The 21563-nt window shown below is 37.5% G+C and overlaps 1 protein-coding gene across 1 annotated transcript in view; it reads left to right on the top strand.

Moving 5' to 3' along the window:
- The window catches only part of CTNNA3 (catenin alpha 3), a 1251491-nt gene that overhangs the window by 914827 nt on the left and 315101 nt on the right, over nucleotides 1-21563 (top strand). The window contains exon 12 of the mRNA XM_006089723.3: nucleotides 3414-3614. Coding sequence (XP_006089785.1) covers nucleotides 3414-3614 — 201 coding nt within the window. The remainder of the gene's footprint in view (nucleotides 1-3413; nucleotides 3615-21563) is intronic.

The raw sequence follows: 21563 nt of genomic DNA, 5'->3' as shown, positions 1-21563 counted from the left end.
TTGCACTTTCCTAATACCTTTGTGCTATATTTAATCTTAGTAATTCAAAAGATCAGATAGTCATCATCTCCAACATTCTCAGTATATCTGCTTATGATAAAGTCTGGTTATATGCTGCTTGCCACTCATTTCATGTACTATTTTTTCATATTGTGTATGTTCCTGTAGGGCTTTTATTTCTGTATCTCACCTTGCCTATAGAATGCTTCCACGTGATTAATTAACACTATGGCTGCTGATTGTGTTGCTCAGTCTGAAGCAATAACCACACACACTTCTCTAAGACCAATAAAAAAAGAACAAAAACAACCCTTGCTATGTTTTTATTCTCTGCTTCAAATAATAAATAAATTGCTGAGCTTGTATATAATTTTTTCTATAGGAGAGGGAAACAATCAGTTTATTGTTATTGAATATTCTTTGTATACCTTTTCCTGTGTAAAATTCACCAGATAAAGAATAGTTTGTGACAGATATGATTTCACCTTTAATTAAATAGAAATTACATAGTTTATAAGACAATTAATCTTCAAGAATGAGCATTGTGAATTTTTTCCCCTAAATATCTTTTCAATTTTTTAGGATTGAGTAAAAATTAACTCTGCAACCTAAAATTAAGCACCTTAATTTATGGTTAACCTATGTTGTACTTATTAAAAAAAAACACACAACTTACCAACGTACATGGGAAATAACAGCTTCTTAATGTGTCATTAAAGTGCACATCTGTGGACTTTTAAAAAGCTCATGATTGCTATGCCTCCCACATTTAAACTTGTACTTCAGTTCCAGGGGAAATATGATGGTAATGATACCCAGGCACTTTCTGTTGAGAAGGGATCCTGCCTGTATTTATTATATGCCTTTATGATACATTCATAACTGAATGCTGCTGAGTAGGTTAAAATTAGAGTGAATTTATAAAAATGGTTTTCAGTGTTTAATCTTTTTCAAGTAAATGACCTGGCTGTCCTTGATGTGGGTCAAGTTGACTATTTAAGGTCACAGAAATATGTCTACTTATGTACATAACACATGATTTAGGATGTAGACAAAATAATTTACTGTTCTCAGATGTGTCTTATTAGAGGAATTCATTCATTCAACAAATATTCTTTGGTTTAACAGGTGCCATTTATTGTATTAGAGACTAGATAGGCTACTCCAAGTAACAAGATAAAATACCTGTGCTCCCATATATTCCATAGTGTACAGAGAGATATTTTCATGAATACATCATTAGAACATGGACAAAAGACCTAATGGAAACATATAGACTGTTTCATGGGAATCCCAAACAACATGGGACAAAATTTGTCTTGTTGTCAGTCAGCATGAATTTTCTGAGGAAGGAACATTTGACTCGTATTTTGAAAGAATAGAAGTTGATGAATCAGACCAAAGGGGATTCACAGCTGTGATATTATGATTTATAATAGAAAATATATATTTGGTATTCACCCCATATCGGATACAGAGCTTGTAAAATCCTTGGACTTTGCTAAGTGCTGAAAGCCTTGAGGTTTCTTTCCTTATGTTAATGAGATGACAGTGGACTGAAGATGGGGCCTATTGCCTGAGGAACCAACCATGGAGAGGTGGAGAGGAGGGGGCTGGAGGTTGAATTAATCCTATCTATGTAGTGAAGCCTCCATGTGGGGCGGGGGGGTAGACTGCATTCAGAGAGCTTCTGTGTTAGGGAGCATGTGGAGATGTGGGGAAAGTGGTGTGTCTGGAGAGGGCATGGAAACTCCATACTCTCTCCTTATACTTTGGCCTATGCATCTTCCATCTGACTGTTCCTGAGCTATAAAAGTTAAATCTAATAAGTAAATATTTCCCTGAGTTCTGTGGGATGCTTTAACAAGTTAATAAAACCCAAAGAAGGAGTGATGGGAATCTCTGATTTATTGCTAGACAGTCAGAAGTATAGGTAACAAACTGGGCTTGGGACTGGTGTCTGAAGTGAAGGGTGCAGGAGAAGTCTTGTGGAATCGGATGCCAATTCTGGTAGAGAGTGTCAGGATTGAGTTGAATTGTAGGACACCCAGGTGGACACCAAAATTGCTTGTTGGAGTTTGGAACCGCCCCCATCCTCACCCCCACCACACACACACACACAAACACACACACACACACACACACACACACACACACAGAAATTGGATCCAGGAAAGAAAAAGAACAGTCTATCTAGGTCAAGACTCTAATATGCCCACAGGAACAGAGGCTTGTAAGAACATGGTGGACTTGGGAATCATAAAATAAATATGACTGAAGCATAAGAGGCCTAGAGAGGAATGATAGTCATCAGGTCTCAGAAAGTCACCAGGGACCATATTATTTGGTCTTTTGGATTTTATGCTCTACCCATGACAAGAAAGGTGTGACGCCGCAAAGAAATAGCTTTGTGAATGCCTGTCCTCTGGGGGGAGGGGGAAGTTAACACTATGGTCTGAAATTAGTAAGGCCTTTTTGTTGTAGCTGTTTTCTAGTATGTTTTTAAGTAATAGAGTCCTTAAGGATTTTGAGTGGGGATTCATTTGAAAATGCTAAGAGCCAAACACTAATTCTTGTAATATTCTTTTAATTTCTTAGAAATATTGCCCAGTCTTGATGATATTCCCCATATTTGCTCAGCTTCTCTCATTAGTTTTATTGGGAGTATTAATCATTTCGTAGACAAAGAAAACAGTACTATCCTCAGAAGTCTGCTGTCTTCATGCCCTAATCATGCAAAGAGGGAAGGAGCAGTGGAGGTCGGGGGACACTCTTCAGAGTAGGCAACTTTCTCAGGGATTAGCTTGCCTCAAGTCAATCTTTTCAAAGCCCCCTATTTATCTAAGTGTTTTCATAGACTTAGAGAGGTTGCTGCTTTACAATTTAAAAATTATGTATTTCATATGTTTGTTATTTATTAATTTTTAGATTTCTGTAATTGTGTTAAATTTCATTGTACATCAATGAAGATTAGTTGAATAGAACTCCATAGTTTTATTTTGCTATATATTTAGGACAACTGAAATTTTTAAAGAGTTTTATAACCTCTATAATGTTGCTTTTAATCAGGATTAAATATTCTATTATTACACATTTTATTTTTTTTAATCTAGAAACTCAGTTTCCACCTACAAAGCAGTCAAATCTAAAATCTAATCTATTGGAACTAGAATATAAAACAATATATAATCTATAAAGATTGTTGATAAAAATGTAAAATTCTGTATTTTGCAAATTTTGCTCTTAAAGAGATAGGAGCAAAATTATGTCTGTATTTTTCCTTCCCTATTGTCCCTGTCCTCCATTCCCAACATGCATCACATCTGAAGTCAGAAGTTAACTTATATTATAATATGCTAGATTTGTGTGATAAAAAAATACTGACAAAATTATTTTGATCTGTTTCCTTACAGAGAGCCACATCTTAGAAGATGTCAACAAATGTATCATAGCCCTGAGAGACCAGGATGCTGATAATTTAGACCGAGCTGCCGGTGCTATCAGAGGACGGGCAGCAAGAGTGGCTCACATCGTCACCGGTGAAATGGACAGTTATGAGCCAGGCGCTTACACTGAAGGTGTGATGAGAAACGTTAACTTCCTTACAAGTACTGGTAAGTCCCAGCCACCATTATTAGCTGTACTGGTCCTGATATTTGAATCTACGCAGTTACCAATTACTCATACACATGAATAGAAGCCTCAGCCTGTGTTGGTTGCTTTGAAATAGATTGCTCTACTATCTCATAGGCGCTTGCATCCTGTGGTTATATGATTTGAAAATTATTTCGGAGAAGTAAATATATTTACTGGGGAAAGGAACAGGCCATAACCACTTATGAATGTTTATTAATGCCAGAGCTGTTAGGAGATATATTTAGGCCAGATGTGATACGTTTATAATCGTTTTCAAACCCTCTTGGCTGCGCATTGGTACCCTGGGTTTTTGTTTACATTACTCAAACAGAGCAAGCTTGTCCTAGGCTTCAAGAGAAATGCTCTCTATCTTCACTTTTTTCTTCCACATAATCTTCTTTGATTAGTTAAGAAAAATGGAATCAGGATTTTGTTTGGGTTGCAGCACTCATTTTTTTGAATCACTCAGCAAAATGGCATTCTTAGCTTTAGCACTACGATTAACATTTCTCCAAGAAGCTTACAGAAGCATTTGAAGTAATATAGATTCAGAAGGATATAATTGGAATGAAGGCAATTAACTATTTTTGTAAGTCATCATGGCAGAAATTTCTCCTGTGAAAACTCCTCCTGATTGGTAAAGTCCCCATGTTGAATTTTTCTTATTAATTACCTCTTAACTCTAGGGTAATGTTGTACCCATGATTCCTATAACATTTGAGATTTCATACTTAAACTAGAGGCCTGGTGCATGAATTCATGCATGGGTGGGGTCCCTGACAGGCGATTGGGGCCATCAGGGCCGCGGGAGGTTGGCTGGCCGGCCACGGTAGGTTGACTGTGGGAGCACACTGACCACCAGGGGGCAGCTCCTGCATTGAGCGTCTTCCCCCTGGTGGTCAGTGCACATCATAGTGACCGGTCCATCAGTCATTTGGTCGTTCAGTTGTTCGGTCACTTAGGCTTTTATATATATAGATCACCGGTCCTACTTAGAGAATTGTTCTTTATGACATGCAAAGGGCATATTACATTTGAAAACAATGTACATTGTGTAGTAAAAGGGGTGGGAGGGATGAGGATGGGTAATTTTGGAGGGGGTGGGGGCTGGGAGGAAGACGCACCTTGAAATGAATGAACTAGGAGAAACATATCAAGAGTTGAATAACCTTCTTTGGGATTAGTTCTGAAGAGGTTTACCACCCAGGTAAGCTTAGCAAGGTTTGTACAGAACTGATTAGTGTTAGTCTTTTCCTTGCATGTTGATGCAGAAAATTATTGATGACTCTTGGCACATACTTTTCTGATTATCTTTTAAAAATATTTATAAAATAATAAAACACTAAAGATATGCTAAGGAAAGATGAAGGATATGCATCTGAAACACTTCATGTTATATATCTATACCAACTCCACACAAGGCACTGGTGTTGCAAATACAGCACACGGTAGTTGCTTTAGCAATGAGGTATTTACTTGCTTAAAGAGATGGTTGTGTAATGGAAGTTCAGCATCACTTCTGTAAACTAAATTTAACTAATTCTTTCTTGTTGGTCAAAATCAAGTATAGAATTACCTGATTTTTCCCCCTTCTGAGAATGAAATTATATGTTAAAAAAATGGTTGTATCAGGGGTTCTCTTTTCAGCCAAGTGAAAATTTCTTGCAGGGAGTTGAGTCAGGAAGGTCTACCAGGATTTTACCTATATCTTGACTCTGTCTCAGTTTGTAATCTTATTAGTAACATTTTGTGAACACACTCCTATAGTCACAATGTCTGTAGGAGGTGCCAAGTGTATAGTTTTATTCTCCATAGGATTGAGTCTATCTCTGCCACATGCAAAGAAGTGGAAACAAAATCCTCAAGTGTCCAGAATGTGAAGTGTGCTGTGAGAACACTCTCTTCAATTCTTATGATCTGAAATCAGAAAATTATTTATACATTTAATTACAAGCTTGTCAATATCGCTATGATTTATAATGACCTTACAAAATAACTAACCAATATGGCCACATTATCATTCAATCAGAAGAGAGAGAAGTATTGTTCCCTCTGATTACTTGCATGTAACCTCAATTAAAATTCCTCTGGTAGATTTTGTCCTATTTCAGGAATATCATAAATATAAAATAATCCTGGGTTAATCTGTGTAAGTCACATCTTATTATTAATATAGACATGTACTTTTATGACTTTGCAGTTTTTATTTTAGTTTTCAGATGATTTCTGGCTTATCTTTGAAGAAAACTTCTCCTTTTTGTTTTATATGTCTGAATTCAACTTTTCTCCAAAAAGCTTTCCTTGAAATTTATCAAAAGCACACCTCACTAAAGGGAATTCTGAGCAATAAAGCAGATGAAAATGCTAATTAGATCAGTTTGATCTTAAACAAAGCTGCAATATGTGAGCGTTTTTCTCTCCCATAGAGATATTGTCTAGAAAACATGATTCCAACTATTCTATTCTCCACAATTAAGTAACAGAAGATGTTCATCTTTGTTCAAACCTGCTTGACACTTGGACTTATTATTTATAAATCGGCATTAAATTAAGTAATTAAAATTTCATCTTTTATGTTTGGAAGTCTTAGCCATTCACATTTTAGCAACTGAATGGTCTGTATGTGTGGACTATTTTTCTTTTTCTTTTTCTCTTATCCAATTTTCAGGTCTTAATGTTTTGTCTTACCCTGCTCCCTGAAAATAACTTAATAAGGAGCTATTGTGAACTGGCTTAACTACTGAGACCTCCTTATCTTTGCAAAATTTGTCTGAAAGTACTGTCATCAATGGTGAAAACTGAGCCTTACTTATCTAAACCACCAGGAATATTTTTGGAATATTGCACCTTAGATTTTAATCAGACTTTGTGGCTCATTAGCACGTTTTCAAAATGTGATAATCTTCTAAGAGTTTTCTCAGCATTAGGAAGCAGAGTTGCCCTGTTACATTTCAGGAATTTTTATTGTTCATAAATCATAGCAGTTGGTTTTAAGTGAAATGTAGGCAACATCTGGAATGCTGCATTTCATTCAGACAGAAGCATAATATTGTAAACTCCACGTGATATTCTCTATTCCACCTAATTCTTTGCTGCTACTAAGCTCTTCCACCTGTTAGGAATTCCTGATAGGAGAGAGAGAATATATTGGCTTTTTTGTTAAATAACAAGCCTTCTTTATTGCAGCATGAAGGCTTAGATGCTGCATTTTTCCCCTCCCCCAGAAACTGTATTCTTTAAAAATATATATATATCTTCATTGATTTCAGAGAGGAAGGGAGAGGGAAAGAGAGACAGAAACATCAATGATGAGAGAGGATTATTGATTGGCTGCCTCCTGCACATCTCTTCTTGGGGATCAAGCCCACAACCCAGGCATGTGCCCTTGCCGGATTCGAACTCATGACCCTTCAGTCTACAGGCCGATGCTCTATCCACTGAGCCAAACCAGCTAGGGTTAGAAGCTATATTCTTAACATCAATTTCAGGTTTTGTCTCATTAGGTTGGAGAAAAACCTAAACCAATAGTGGAGTCACATAGTATTTTTTGTGAGTGATTTATAGACTCTATCAAATTCAGAAATTAGTAGGCACAAAAGCATCTGTTGCAAACCTTCAAACCCCGGCTGGTTTCAATGTCAGCCAGGCTTGTGGACCAAAACAGAGCACACACATAAATGAACCTGACCAAGACATCCTGGTTGCAGCCACCATTGGCAGCTGGTAGTAGTGGCAAATAAAAGGTCATTCATCAAGTGCTCATTTAGGCCCATCTGGAAAGATATACCCAGAATCCTCTTCCTATTAGGTAGAGAAGAGTCATATCATTGAATTTTTTTTTAAAGGCAAATGAGACTGTTGAAAAGAATTTAGAGCCAACACATATTTTTAAAATTTTGTTGTAAAATTTTCCTGCAACCGGTTTAAACAACAGATAATAGAACTTTAAGATGAATTTCATTTAAAAAATAATTTTTAAAACTGTAATAGTCAATAATTCCAATCAATTCTCTTTCACTTATTATTTTTGTCATACAAATATTCTGAATTTATAGCCTGAGGAAAGCATACCACTTTCTGTTGCACCTCTATTCTGTGGCTATAGGATAAGCCACGCAGGCTTTACGGTAATTCTAGCAGTCTTTGCTCTCTACAGTCCAGCAGAGGTTGAAAATGAGTGGTTCACATACTAGATATGATTCAGTATGACTCAACTAATTTTTATGTATCTAGTTTTGTCCAGCATAATTCCATGTTTTGCCATAAGAATTAAATTTACACACTCACATGTTAAAATCCAGAGCAGTGGCGTATTGTGACAAATGGGAAGGTCTGGCAACACGAGGGCAGAGTTCACTGTGGAACTGGCTGGGGCTTAGTGATGTCTTTCTTTTTGTTGAGCCTGGGCCATAGCTTTCTTCCACTCCCTCTCGGTAGATGCCCAGGCTGCTTCGCTCATTTAATTACCTGCCTGAACTTGGAAGGCATTTCAATTCACCTAAACATGCATTTCTAACTTTTGCCCTAGGCAGTGGTTCTCAACCTTCCTGATGCCGCGACCCTTTAATACAGTTCCTCATGTTGTGGTGACCCCCAACCATAAAATTATTTTCATTGCTACTTCATAACTGTAATGTTGCTACTGTTATGAATCGTAATGTAAATATCCGATATGCAGGATGTATTTTCATTGTTCGTGACCCACAGGTTGAGAACCGCTGCTAGAGTGAGCCAAAGGCACCTTCTACTCCATCCAAGTTGATGCTTTCACAGTCTCATGGACATGCCAAGGTCATTTCTGAGTTGTTCATGCTTTACCTATCATTTTGAATATCCTTACCCCTTATTTCTCACATCAAATTTTAACCATCTTTTAGGAAACAACCTATATCCCTGTCCTCTAGAACCCCTTCTTTACTCCCTCTGGCAGTAGTGGATTCTTTCTAGTCTCATGCACTATATAGATTTTTAAAGGACTTGCCAGTTCGTTACATAATTCCAGGCAATGGCAGTTGAACTCTTTAGATATACTTATATGAAGAAGACCTTCCTTTCAAACTATAATATAACCTATAGGAGAAAAGGAAATGTATTATTTCTCTTCCCGTATCTCCCAGAGCCCACCATAGTGTCTTGCATGTGCTAGATTAAAACAAAACAAAACAACTCTGGAATCAAACCCATGTGCCTAAGCTCATTCTGTTCCAGTAGTGAAATGTCTTTTCTTCTCCACTGCCCCACTAAGATTATAATTATTCCCCAATACTCTCTCAGATGCCACCACCTTTGTAAAGGAGCTTCTGATTCCCTTTCAGTTAGAATTAATTGCTCCTTTACCTGTGTTACCATAGATGAGCTGGTCCTGTAGTTAATGCATCATTCACTTTGCCTTTTATCATAATCAGCCATTTACATACCAGTTTCCTCCATTAGACTGTAATGTCCTTAAAGGCACAGACCACATGTTATTTATGTTTACATTTACCAGTAGCATTTTGTACATGGTAGAGGTGTCCAAGCCCTTCTCCCAACTTAAAATTTACTGCAAGGTTATACTGTGACATATTCTAATACAGTTAAGCAAGAGAACACGTTATCATTCCAGTTCAGGAAAAAACAAAAAGCAAAACTCAAAAGCAGCTCCCTGTTTCAAAGCCCGCGGCAGAGAGAAGATCAGCGGAGTCATTCATTACTGTCCAGAGTTATAGTAGCCACTTCCAGAAAACTTGGGGTCAGATTCTTAAAACGTTCTTTAGCAAGCTTTTGAACAAGAGATCATGACTTCTGTGTATTTAGTTACTTACAAGAACCATCCTTGAACTTCAGCTGGTGACAGATCCCACTGAACCTAATATCACTAATGCTTCCAGCAAATCCTTGCCAGGATAGCAGCCGTGCCTTCAAATTTGGACCTGTGTTGGCAGACTCCCCTGACCTGGTAGTAGGCTGAAACAGGCCTCTGAATTACATGCGTTCTTACTTTTGGGGTCAGGTCTAATCTGACACTCTTTATCACTGTCAGAAAGTGTGATCAAGACACCTCTGTCTGCAGATTACTAGGGTAGCCTGGATAGCCAAGTGACTTCATGTTGGTGATGTGGCAAAAAAAATTAAATGACAACTCAGCCTCTTGAAACAAGAATATGACCCCTTGGCCTCAGAAGTGCTTCCGTTGCCACAGCAATTCGGGACCTTGAACTAACATTGTGAGCTAAAGAAAGCAGCTGTTAGAGCTTCTGAGAAGAAAACCCAATTTCTGTCCAAAGGGAACTGGATTTGAAAAGGACCCAAATCTAGTTAGGAGGTCTGAGGAAACATCTTTATCTTGCCATTTTAAGTAATTAGAAATATATACCTGTCAGGGAAAAAATGCTATAAAAATATGATTAAGGACAGGGCAGATAAGTTGGCATGGGCTGAAAGGGATCACTGGAAGCGGAAGTGAAGCTGTGGACCTTCTCTGTGGATATTCACAGTGCAAAGATGTTCTAGAGGTCTTGTATCTTCTGTAACTCTAGAACTCCTGTGACCAGCCTCTGATGCATGTTCTCCAGCCAAAGAAGACATTATCTGGAAAGAGAAATGGATCATACCTTCCTTTCTGATTCTAATGACACATACTTTCTGTAAAAAAAGACTAATTTAGATCTATTTTATGGGCCTTTATGTAGGGATAAGTAGGAAAAAAATAACTTAAGATATAAATGGATTAGACATTAAATTCCAGTTTTAGCTCTGGGTTGCAAAGAACAGAAACTAACTATAGCCAAAGTAAGGCGAAAAGATGAGCAAATAGCCCTGACCAGGTAGCTCGGTTAGTGTCATCCAGATATGCCAAGGCTGTGGGTTCAATTTCTTGTCAGGGCACATATAAGAAGCAACCAATAAATACATAAATAAGTGGAGTAATGAATCAATGTCTCTTTCTCTCTTTCTTCCTTCCTCTCTCTAAAATCAATCAATAAACATTTTTTAAAAAGAAAAAGTGAACAAGTAAACAAAAGCAAGAAGGCTAGAGAATGAGAAAGCAGACTGCAAAGGAGGCTGCATGTAGCACCTGTTACTTATCCTAAAGAATAGCTGTTTGAGCTGCCATTCCAGCCCTTTCTGAACATTTAGTACCATTATTGGCATCATGACATTATGACACTGGACCCCACAAATGGTACATTTATTTTCCACCATACTCCAGATACCTTGACCACTGGAATAAATCCTAAACTAATCCCTGTTTTTGCCTCACTTGCTCTGAATTCATTTCTTAGGCAGAAGCATCCTATCTGCAGAGTTTAAATTATGTTCTCATACCTTGACTGTCAGTATGGTGGGGTTGGGGTATGGTGGCCAGTATTGGGCCTTTGAGTGTCTATGGAGACAGCACTCTGTCTCATAATAAGACTCTCAGATTCTCAGACTCCTGCCATAATTAGGGGCTTTGGAGTCTGTGAGCAGAGGGAGGTGGGGTGGTGAGGAGCAGGAGAGGAGGAGCATCAACAAGTAAGAAGAGAGGGAAAGTTGAAGACTGATTTTACCAACTTGGTTGGTCATCTTCTATATCGGGAGAGTGGCAACTCCCCCCGCACCAACCCCATATAACCCAACCAGGAGCACTGCCTTTCAGCAGCTTCTTTCTCTGATGGCCATGCTTTATTCCTGGTAGTGTTATTAAATGAGGTATTATGATACCAGGAATGAGGTATTATGATACCATTCTAAATCTAGGGATGTTTTAGGGAAGATGTGCCTTAATGGAATATATGATGTAATTGTTATTATTTTGCCCAGATAGTGGCAAGATAGTAATGCACAAGTCTTGTAAAAAAGCGGAAAAAAATATATCACTTAGTGGTTTCTTCTTTTTATTTTCTTTCTTCAATAACAATGAAAAAAATTATCAGTCCTTATTATTCAAATGTATAATATTAAATCCGAAGGATAGGGATTTTGACTTCATTTATCTGGAGGTTGACTACTAGACATTCTTTGCAATAGCACAGACTACTACCTTTTAAAAATCTTAGTATCTTCATTGCCATTGGAAAACATAAGTGGCTATTCAAGGCTAGAGGGGTCAGAGGTTCTGAGGTCTTAAGAGTTTTTCATCCTTCCCAGCCATCCTGAATGCTATGGCATCAATGTTTCAACAGCCTCAATAACCCTCTAAAACACATCCATACTCCACAGCACATTTATTCGGAACCTCTGAGCTAGGCTGTTATCAACTGAGTAATCCAACAAGTAAGTCTTTTAATAATAGCATTACTGTAAAATATTTTTATTTAAATTATTTATTGTTTAAAGTACTGCATATGTCTCCTTTTTCCCCCATTGATCTCTTCCCAGCTGCTCTCACATCCCAGCACATGCCCTCACTCCTCTACTGTCTGTGTCCTTTGGTTATGCTTATATACATGCATACAAGTCCTTTGATTGATCTCTTATCCTCCCCATTCCCACCCTCCCCAGCTTCCCTCTGAGGTCTGACAGTCTGTTCGATGCTTCTATATCTCTGGATCTATTTTTGTTCATCAGTTTATATTGTTCATTATATTCCACAAATGAGTGAGATCATGTGATATTTATCTTTCTCTGACTGGCTTATTTTACTTAGCATAATGTTCTCTAGGTCCCTCCATGCTATTGCGAATGGTAAGAGCTCTTTATTTTTTTACAGCAGCGTAGTATTCCATTGTGTAGATGTACCACAGCTTTTTAATCCACTCATCTGCTGGTGGGCACTTAGGCTATTTCCAAATCTTAGCTATTGTAAATTGTGCTGCTACTCTATCTTGAAAGTCAGATTTATTAAACTAATGAAATAACTCCCTTCAGTTGTTACAAGTATCTATGTCATGTATTAATAGCCCTCAGTTGTAAAGACCTTTAATTTTACTTTTTAAGAGATCTTTGTAGATGGCCTAGAAAGTCTGGATATAAATGCATTGGTGTGAGCTGGTAAAACTTTTATATACTCACCTGTAAAACTAAATTTGAAGTTCAGGTCCCTGAGTCTAGAAAATAAACTGGTGCCTTTCTCAGATTTTTCTTTCTTCTGCCTTTGGAGAGAGCATAAAGCATATGAGGTTGAGTATATAGATCAGATTTCATTTCCTCTGGTGTTAACTGGTACAGACAGCAGAGCCTAATTGACAACAGTTTTAGACATTTTATCTCCAGACTCTCCTTCCAAACTGTCTTCCCTGTCAATTTGATGGGATTTCTCAAATGTAGTCCTGGTGGGGTGGAGGGGATCACAATGGGTGTGATGATCACGCCAAGTTTCTAAGATAAGAATAGGTGTAGTAAGTGAAGAAATAAGCATTTCTCAGGTGAATAGTACCTATAGCTGTTGCCCCAATAAAACAATGTTGAATTTACACTTACAGACTTTGTGGATATGAAAGCAAATGCTGAAAGAACATATCATTATAAAGAGAACAACAAATTAGTAGTCCAGCATTTTATTTGTTTATTGTTTAATATATTTTTATTGATTTAAGAGAGGAAGGGAGAGGGAGAGAGGGGTAGAAACACCAATGATGAGAAAGAATCATTGATTGGCCACCTTCTGCACACCCCACACTGGGGATCAAGCCCACAACCCAGGCATGTGCCCCAACCGGGAATCGAACCATGACCTCCTGGCTCATAGATCGACGCTCAACCACTGAGCCCCGCCAGCCGGGCAGTAGGCCAACATTTTCAAATAAAGGTATTATCTACAAGCTTTATGAATACACGTGAAAATTTTCTTGAATGAAGTCAGTAAGTTCTTTGTCACAATTGGATGTATTAAAAGTTATTTAACCTCTTGGAGAAAACTATAAACTTGGAAAATTTATAAATATAGTAGATATCTCAAGATCTTAAATAAGGAAGATTGTTTAACAGGAGGGAAAAATATTTTAAATGATGGCCATACTTGGGAGAACAATGCTGTGGACAGAGCAAGTGGAATAAAGGAATAGTCATAAACGTGATCTGGTGTCCAGTTTAACCAGTTCAGTGAGAATAGAGGTCATTCAAGAAAAGCCAGAGAGCTCTGACCGGATGGCTTGCTGGTCGGAGCATCATTCTGTGCACCAAAAGGCTGCAGGTTCCATTGCCAGTCAGGGCATTGTGGGTTGTAGGTTTGATCCCCAGTTAGGGCACATATGGCAAGCAACATCCATCTCTCACATAGATGTCTCTCTCTCTCTCTCTCTCTCTCTCTCTCTCTCTCTCTCTCTCTCTCTCAATATATCCTTGGGTGAGGATTTAAAAAAAAAAAAAAGAAAAACCTGACATTTTAAGCAATTGGAAAGTCTTTCCCACCACATGTGCCCATACTTATTTCTGTTGACAGATATTTTCATTTCACATATTGCATTTTCTAGCTCATGGTAATTTACAATTTCTTCTTTCATCAATAACAAAAGGAAGTATTACTGTTTAACAATACCACACAGAACCTCGGAATAATTTTCTTCTGAAATGTATTAGTAACCCAGTAGTATCTTAGAAAATGTCATATATTATGGTGATCATCCACCATTTAATTTTACTGTCTGCCAAAATCTGTAGCAGTTAAAGTTAAGTGAACAATTTATATTATAAAATTTCTCTGCTGATATAGAGATTTTTTAAAAGGTGTCATTTATTATAAACACTGTTGGCAGTATTTCTTTAAGATTCCAGATATTCTAAAGTTTATATTAATTGTAGGGAATAGTTATTTAAGAAAGGTTATGCACATTCCTTTACCACTTGTCTCAAAATTTTACTATAACTAAAAAAGAAATTAGAATATTGATTGGTAAAAAACAAAATTATTTTTGAGGGAAGAAGCAGTAAGTTAAAATGCTATACTCCATTTACCATCTCTTCTACTTATTCTTCCTTCTACCAACTACTGTATTTGAATAGTTGTTGTTTCTTTATTATTAATGTCCATTATTGTAATCATTCTATGTTCACAATTACAATAAAATAATTTTGAGTCCAGGGACTAACAACATGTTTTTTTTTCTTTTTTATTTATTTAAAAAGTTAATAAGAAGGCAGATATACCTACCCCCATTGTAGTTTAACATCCCTTTAAAATAACAATAAAAGGACACACAGGGGAATAATAAACCCCAAATGGCAAATGTATAGGTGTAGGTTCATCAAAAAATAATAAAAGATAATCCAGAAATGGTCACAGGAAATGCAGATCAAAGAGAGCAGTAAATGCCTCAACCTAGAATAGGCACAAGCAGAGGCCAGCAAGGAAGTGAGGGTTCCACCTGCCTGATGTTAACTTATCAGCAGGCAACACTGGATTCTAGAAACCTATGAAGCAATAGCTTCACATTCAGTGACTATGGGATACCTTAGTTATCCAGAATGTGTGGCCAAATGAAAACCTTTGTGTGTGCATAAGAACTCAGGACAGTATAGTTGCACAAACTCTTTTAGAGAAATGACTTGACAATATACTCAAAGCAAGAAAGGAAAACAACAAAATCATAAGGCATGGAAAACTGAAATAGTAAATCTAACTCAAGAATGTAATGAATACAATGACAAGATGACAAATCATAGTAGGTGGAGAAAATGATTGATCCAAATTAGAGCCAAAAGTCTAATTTGGATTAAGAAAAAACAATTTCTAAAAGGAGCCTGGATATGTTCAGACAAACAGAATCATTCAATTAGTCACATAATAAAGAGAGTGATTCCCTGTCCTCTCTAAAAGGTACTGGTATACATGTCCCATCCAGCAGGCTTAGAATATCATGAATGTAACTACATAATCTTAAATCTTTAAAAATGTCTAATTGTATTCTTACCACCTTATGCTTAATTACTTATATTTGTTTATTATCTATGTTTGTCATGTCTTCTGTCGTTGTTAAGAAACCAGATTTCGCCCTAGCCAGTTTGGCTCAGTGGATAGAGTGCTGGCCTGTGGACTGAAGGGTCCTGGGTTCGATTCTGGTCAAGGGCACGTGCTCGGGCTGCCGGCTCCATCCTCAGTAGGGGGCATGCAGGAGGCAGCCAATCAATGATTCTCTCTCATCATTGATGTTTCTATCTCTCTCTCCCTCTCCCTTCCTCTCTGAAATCAATAAAATATATATATATATATATATTAAAGAAACCAGATTTCATCTCACAGGGTAAGCATTATTTATTATGCCTATTATAAATACATAGCTGTATAGTTTATGTATGTATAAATTACATATACACACAGATACATATGTTTATATCCAAAAATAATTATATTTTATACCATCAGTATAGTTATATATGTATAATAACACATGCTATATTATATGTAAAATCATCAATTTGATTTTTTTGTGACTTTAGTGGTTATTGGATAAAATAGAATTATCTTACAGCATGTCTGGGGCATATCTATGCTAATCTCCATGGTTGTATGAAGGCTAGTAATATATAATGCATTGTAGACTCTAAAGTTTGAAATACCCCAGGACCAGCTTGTCTACATTGTTTAAGGATATGTAGACTGATGGCTTATGCCTGTTTAACTGGTTACCATACTTTAGCTTTGGCTATCTGACCAGTGGGGCATAAAAGCCCCCTGAAATGTTTGGCCTGACTCTCCTAAACCATAGGAGATGATATATGTCTTAATGGCCCATAACCCCGAGATGAAGTGCATCCTGTGTGAGTAAGAGAAGGCTGTGGGTGACCCAGCACATCTCCCAGGCTCTCCTGCTGTCTTGCTCATTCTTTGCCTGCTTTGCTTCATTTGTTATCTTCAATAAGTTTTATGTGAGTACATTCTATAGAATTTTACTAACCTTTTTAATTATCCAACCTTGTGTAATCATTGCAGATACCAAGACAATCACATATGCACGCACTCACGCACACCCACTGGCACGTCTACCTTACTCATATAGAATAAGGCAAGTGGTTACATATGTTTTGTTTTTAAGTGCCCCCCCCCTTTTTTCTTGAAGGATCTCAGTAAGCTTCCATAATTGGACATTATGCCCCCAGAATTGCTGGTTCAGGTTTTTTTTTTCTTCTCAGAGGTCTTTCCAAGCTCTGTAACCTCAGTGGCTAAACTTTCATTCTCTTTGCAATAACTTACACAGTACATTTCAGTAATGAGTGGGCAAACCTTTCTTATCAGTACTGACTCAGCCTTCTATGGCCTGTTTCCTCCAATAGTGTAATCTGTCCACTAAATTATCATTTCATTACCCAGCCTTCTTACAAACCCAGAACTGTAACAAAGCTTATCCTCTCTATATTAGTTATCTGTTCCTATATAACAAATGACTCTGGAATTTGGCAAATTAAGACAACACACATTGATTGCCTCATGGTTTCTGAGAGTGAGAAATCTGGGAGCAGTTTAGCTGGGTGCCTCTGGCTCAGGGTCTCAACATGAGGGTGCAGTCAAGCTGTGGGCTCAGCCCAGGCCCAACCGGGATCTGCTTCCAAGCTCATTCATATGGTTATTGGCAGGAGGCTCCAGTTTCTTGCCACCCGGGCCTCTCCATATGCTGCCTGAGTTTTCTCACAATAAGGCACCTGGCTTTCCTCAGAGTGAGCAATCCCAACAAAGGAGCAGGTGAGAGAGAAAGAGAGAGCCTAGGATGGAAGACAGTATTTTTGTATAACATAATTTATGACATGGTATGCCATCATTTTTTGCTATATTCAGTTTGTTATAAGGGAGTTGCTAATTTCTATAGGTTACTACGTTAATTAAAAACAAGGTATGAGTATCAGGAGGTAAGGTCATTGGGCCATTTTATAGACTATGTACCACAACTTCTAAACGTCTTATGTTCTGGATTGCTCAATCTTTTTCCATGTCCCCAAATAGAATATATATATATAGATTTCAGAGAGGAAGGGAAAGGGAGAGAGAGAGAGAGAGACACCAATGATCAGAGAGAATCATTGATTGACTGCCTCCTGTACACCTCTGACTGGGGATTGAGCCCGCAACCCGGGCATGTGCCCTGACCAGGAATTGAACCATGACCTCCTAGATCATAGGTTGATGCTCAACTGCTGAGCCACACCTGCTGGGCAATACATTTTATTTTTCAGTTACAGTTTGTGTTCAGTATTATTTCGTATTAGTTTCAGGTGTACAGTATAGTTCATGACAGTGATTAGACAATCACATACTTTACAAAGTGTCCCTCCCCCTCCAATATCCCCAGTACCCACTGGGCACCATACATAGTTATTACAATATTATTGACCATATTTCCTATGCTGTACTTTACATCCCTGTGACTATTTTTAACTGCTAATTTGTTCTTCTCAATCCCTTTACCTTTTTACCCAATCTGCTAACCTCCCTCCTCTCTCACAACCATCAGTCTGTTCTCTGTACCTATGAGTCTGTTTCAATTTTCTTTGTCCATTTTGTTCTTTAAATTCCACATATAAGTGAAATCATATGGTATCTATCTTTCTCTGTCTGACATTTCACTTAGCATAATACCCTTGAGGTCCATATGAAACGTGGAAATTAAACTGAAACTCGTGGTTTTCCTCTGAGTAGGATGCAAAGGTGGCTTCCTTCCCGGGTCCTTGTCCAGGTGGATTCGAAGACTGAAGCCACGGACAAAAGGTGGTAGAGGAAAAGGTGGACATTTATTGGGAAACAAGCACAGACTCCCACATGGGGATGGGGAGAGACCCACTAAGTACCTCTTTCCTAAGGTTTATAAAGGTTGGTTCTTTGCGTCCTGATATCCCATCTGATTGGTCACTATAGCAGCTTCAGAGCTCAAACCCATGTGGGCCCCCCTATTTTCCTCCCCCTCCTGTGGTAGAATTCTCTATTCCCTGTGAAACTCTGTTTTCCTCCTTCTCCCTTTTGTTTTTCTGCTCCCTGTGGCTGGCCCCTTATCTTCTGTGAAGGGGTATCTTCCTCTCCCTTTGGGCTGCGGTGCTTTAGTTCTTTGTGAATGTATGCCTTTGGCAGCTCCCAGCCCCCCAGCTTTATAGTCCTCCCCCATGGACCCCCTATTTCTAACACTCCCTAATCCTGCCAATTTTACCCTTAAAAACTCCTTTCACATACATGCAGCCACAAATGATAAGATATCATTCTTTTTTTGTGGTCGAGTAATATTTCATTATGTATATGTACCACAGCCTTTTTATCCAGTCATCTATTGATGGGCACTTGGCTTGCTTCCATATTTTGGTATTGTAAATAATGCTGCAATGAATGTAGGGGTGCATATATTTTTTGAATTAATGTTTTGATTTTATTCATATATATATGAATATACCCAGAAGTGGAATTGCTGGGCCATAAGGCAGTTCCAATTTTAATTTTTCAAGGAACCTCCATATTGTTTTCCATAGTGGCTGCACCAATATGCATCCCCACCAACAGTGCATGTGGATTCCCTTTTGTTCACATCCTCACCAACATTGTTGTTTGTTGATTTATTGGTGATAGCCATTCTTACAGGCGTGGTTTTAATTAGCATTTCTCTGGTGATTAGTGACATTGAGCATTTTTTCATTTTAAACAATATATTTTCATGTGCTTACATCTCTCAACTTCTCCCTGCTTTTTGGTCTAATATCTAAATTAGAAAGATAGAAAGGGCCTGGCTGGTGTGGCTCTGTGGTTGATCATTGACCTATGAAGCAGGAGATCATGGTTTGATTCCCAGTCAGGACATATGCCCAGGATACAGGCTTGATCCCCAGTGTGGGGTGTGCAGGAGGCAGCCCATCAATGATTCTCTCTCATCATTGATGTTTCTCTCTCTCTTTCCCTCTCCTTTCCTCTCTGAAATAAATAAAAATATATTTTAAAAAATATAGAAAGGGATCTAGCATGCAGTAGACACTCAATAAATATATAATATAGATGAATAAATAATATATTGCACAGCTCATTTGGGGCCTTATTAAATATAATTGATTGACAGAACTGAACAATATGAAAAAAGGAATCCTCTCCATGATGAATTCATGCTAGTTGGTTTTATTGTCTTAGAGACTTTTGGAGACAAGTTCAAAATGTTATTTTTAAATATCACTTTATGAGCCATACTTAGGTGGAAAAGTATTGAACAGAGAATTTTAAATTCCAAAGTTTATTACTTAGGTTTGCTATAGTACAATTATGAAAGTCTCTTAATCTATATGGGCCCCATTTCCTAAACTGTTATAAAAGGGGTGAACGAGATCTCCAGTGTTCCTAGGCACATCATTTAACTTATCTTATTTTAAATCTAAATGTGATTTGTCTACATTCAGTTTTACTATACGTGATTGCAAATTTTCAATATCCTAAATACATTTTAATCCTGATAAACTTTTATTTCCAAAATTGCTTTCACTCCCAGAGATGTATTTTTTAAATTTATCTTTTTTGTTGAAAATATTACAGATGTCCCCTTTTTAAAAATCCCCACTGGCCCCCTCCCCTCACCTACTCCTCTCTACCCTATTGTCTGTGTTTGTGGGTTATGCATATACACATACAAGTTCATTTGTTAATCTCTACCCACCTTCCCACCCCTTCCTTCCCTCTGAGATTTGTCAGTCTGTTCCATGCTTCTATGTCTCTGGATCTATTTTGTTCATCAGTTTATTTTGTTCATTAGATTCTACTTATGCATGAGATCATGTAATACTTGTCATTCTCTGATTGGCTTATTTCACTGAGCATAATATTCTCCAGGTCCCTCCATGTTGTCTCAAAGGGTAAGGAATCCTTTTTTACTGCTGCATAGTGTTCCATGGTATACATGTATCACAGCTTTTTTATCCATTCATCTACTGATGAGCAACTTGGCTGTTTCTAGATCTTAACTATTATAAATTGCACTGTTATGAATATAGAGGTGCATATATTCTTTCTGACTGGTGTTTTGGGTTTCTTAGGAAATATTCCTAGAAGTGGGATTACTAGGTCAAAAGTCAGTTCCATATTTAATTTTTTGAGGAAACTCCATACTGTTTTACACTGGGCCTGCACCAGTCTGCATTCCCACCAGCAGTGTACTGGGGTTTCCTTTTCTCTACATCCTGGCCCATACTTGTCATTTGTTGATTTGTTGATGGTAGCTATTCTGACAGGTGTGAGGTAATACCTCTTTGTTGTTTTAATTTGCATCTCTCTGATGATTAGTGACTTTGAGTACTTTTTCATATGTGTCTTGGCCAACTGAATGTCCACTTTGGAGAAGTGTTGTCTATTTAGGTCCTTTGCCCATTTTTAAATTGAATTGTTTATTTTTTCAATTTTGCTTTTTATGGTATAATTTTATCAATTTGTATCTTTTTCCACACTAAATTTATTTTGAAGAGAAAAGCATTTTTAAAATTCTAATTATAAGCAGCACGCGATATAGCACAAGAGTTTTGTTTAATCTTTGGCAGCTCAGCTTAATTCTAGTTTTGAAACCTATTGCTATTACGTATGCTGAAGTAATACAGTGATAATGACAAACTGCATTTTATACCAAAAGAAAAACAGTGAAAGTCTAAATCATTTGATCCATTGAAGTGAAGGAACTTATTTAAATACTTTTTTTCTACTTTTCAGAAATAGTAACTCTCTTAGAGAATTAAAAGGGGATCAAGAATACTTAATTAATGTGCAGTCACTTTAGTGGCAGTTTAATAATTTTAAATGTGGAGAGCAAATTTCAGAACATCTCCATATAAAACTCAGTTTTTTAACAATAAAAGTCACACAACACTCAAAGCAAAGGTATTTGGAGGGACTCTGTAGCTTACAAATGATCAGATTAGCTTTCAATAACTTTGTGTGTCTCTGTGATCCTTCCTGGCAATACTAATTGGAACAAACCCATGATTTCTAACATTTTGTGAAAGATGCTTGTTATCACACACATTTCTTCTGATCCACCAAAGGTTGTAAGCTCTGACTAAAAAAATGTACACCTGCTGCAATGCTAGGA

The sequence above is a fragment of the Myotis lucifugus genome, unplaced genomic scaffold, assembly GCF_000147115.1.
Source record: "Myotis lucifugus unplaced genomic scaffold, Myoluc2.0 scaffold_62, whole genome shotgun sequence".
Classification (NCBI taxonomy): Eukaryota; Metazoa; Chordata; class Mammalia; order Chiroptera; family Vespertilionidae; genus Myotis; species Myotis lucifugus.
This window is presented reverse-complemented; position numbering and strand designations above follow the sequence as displayed.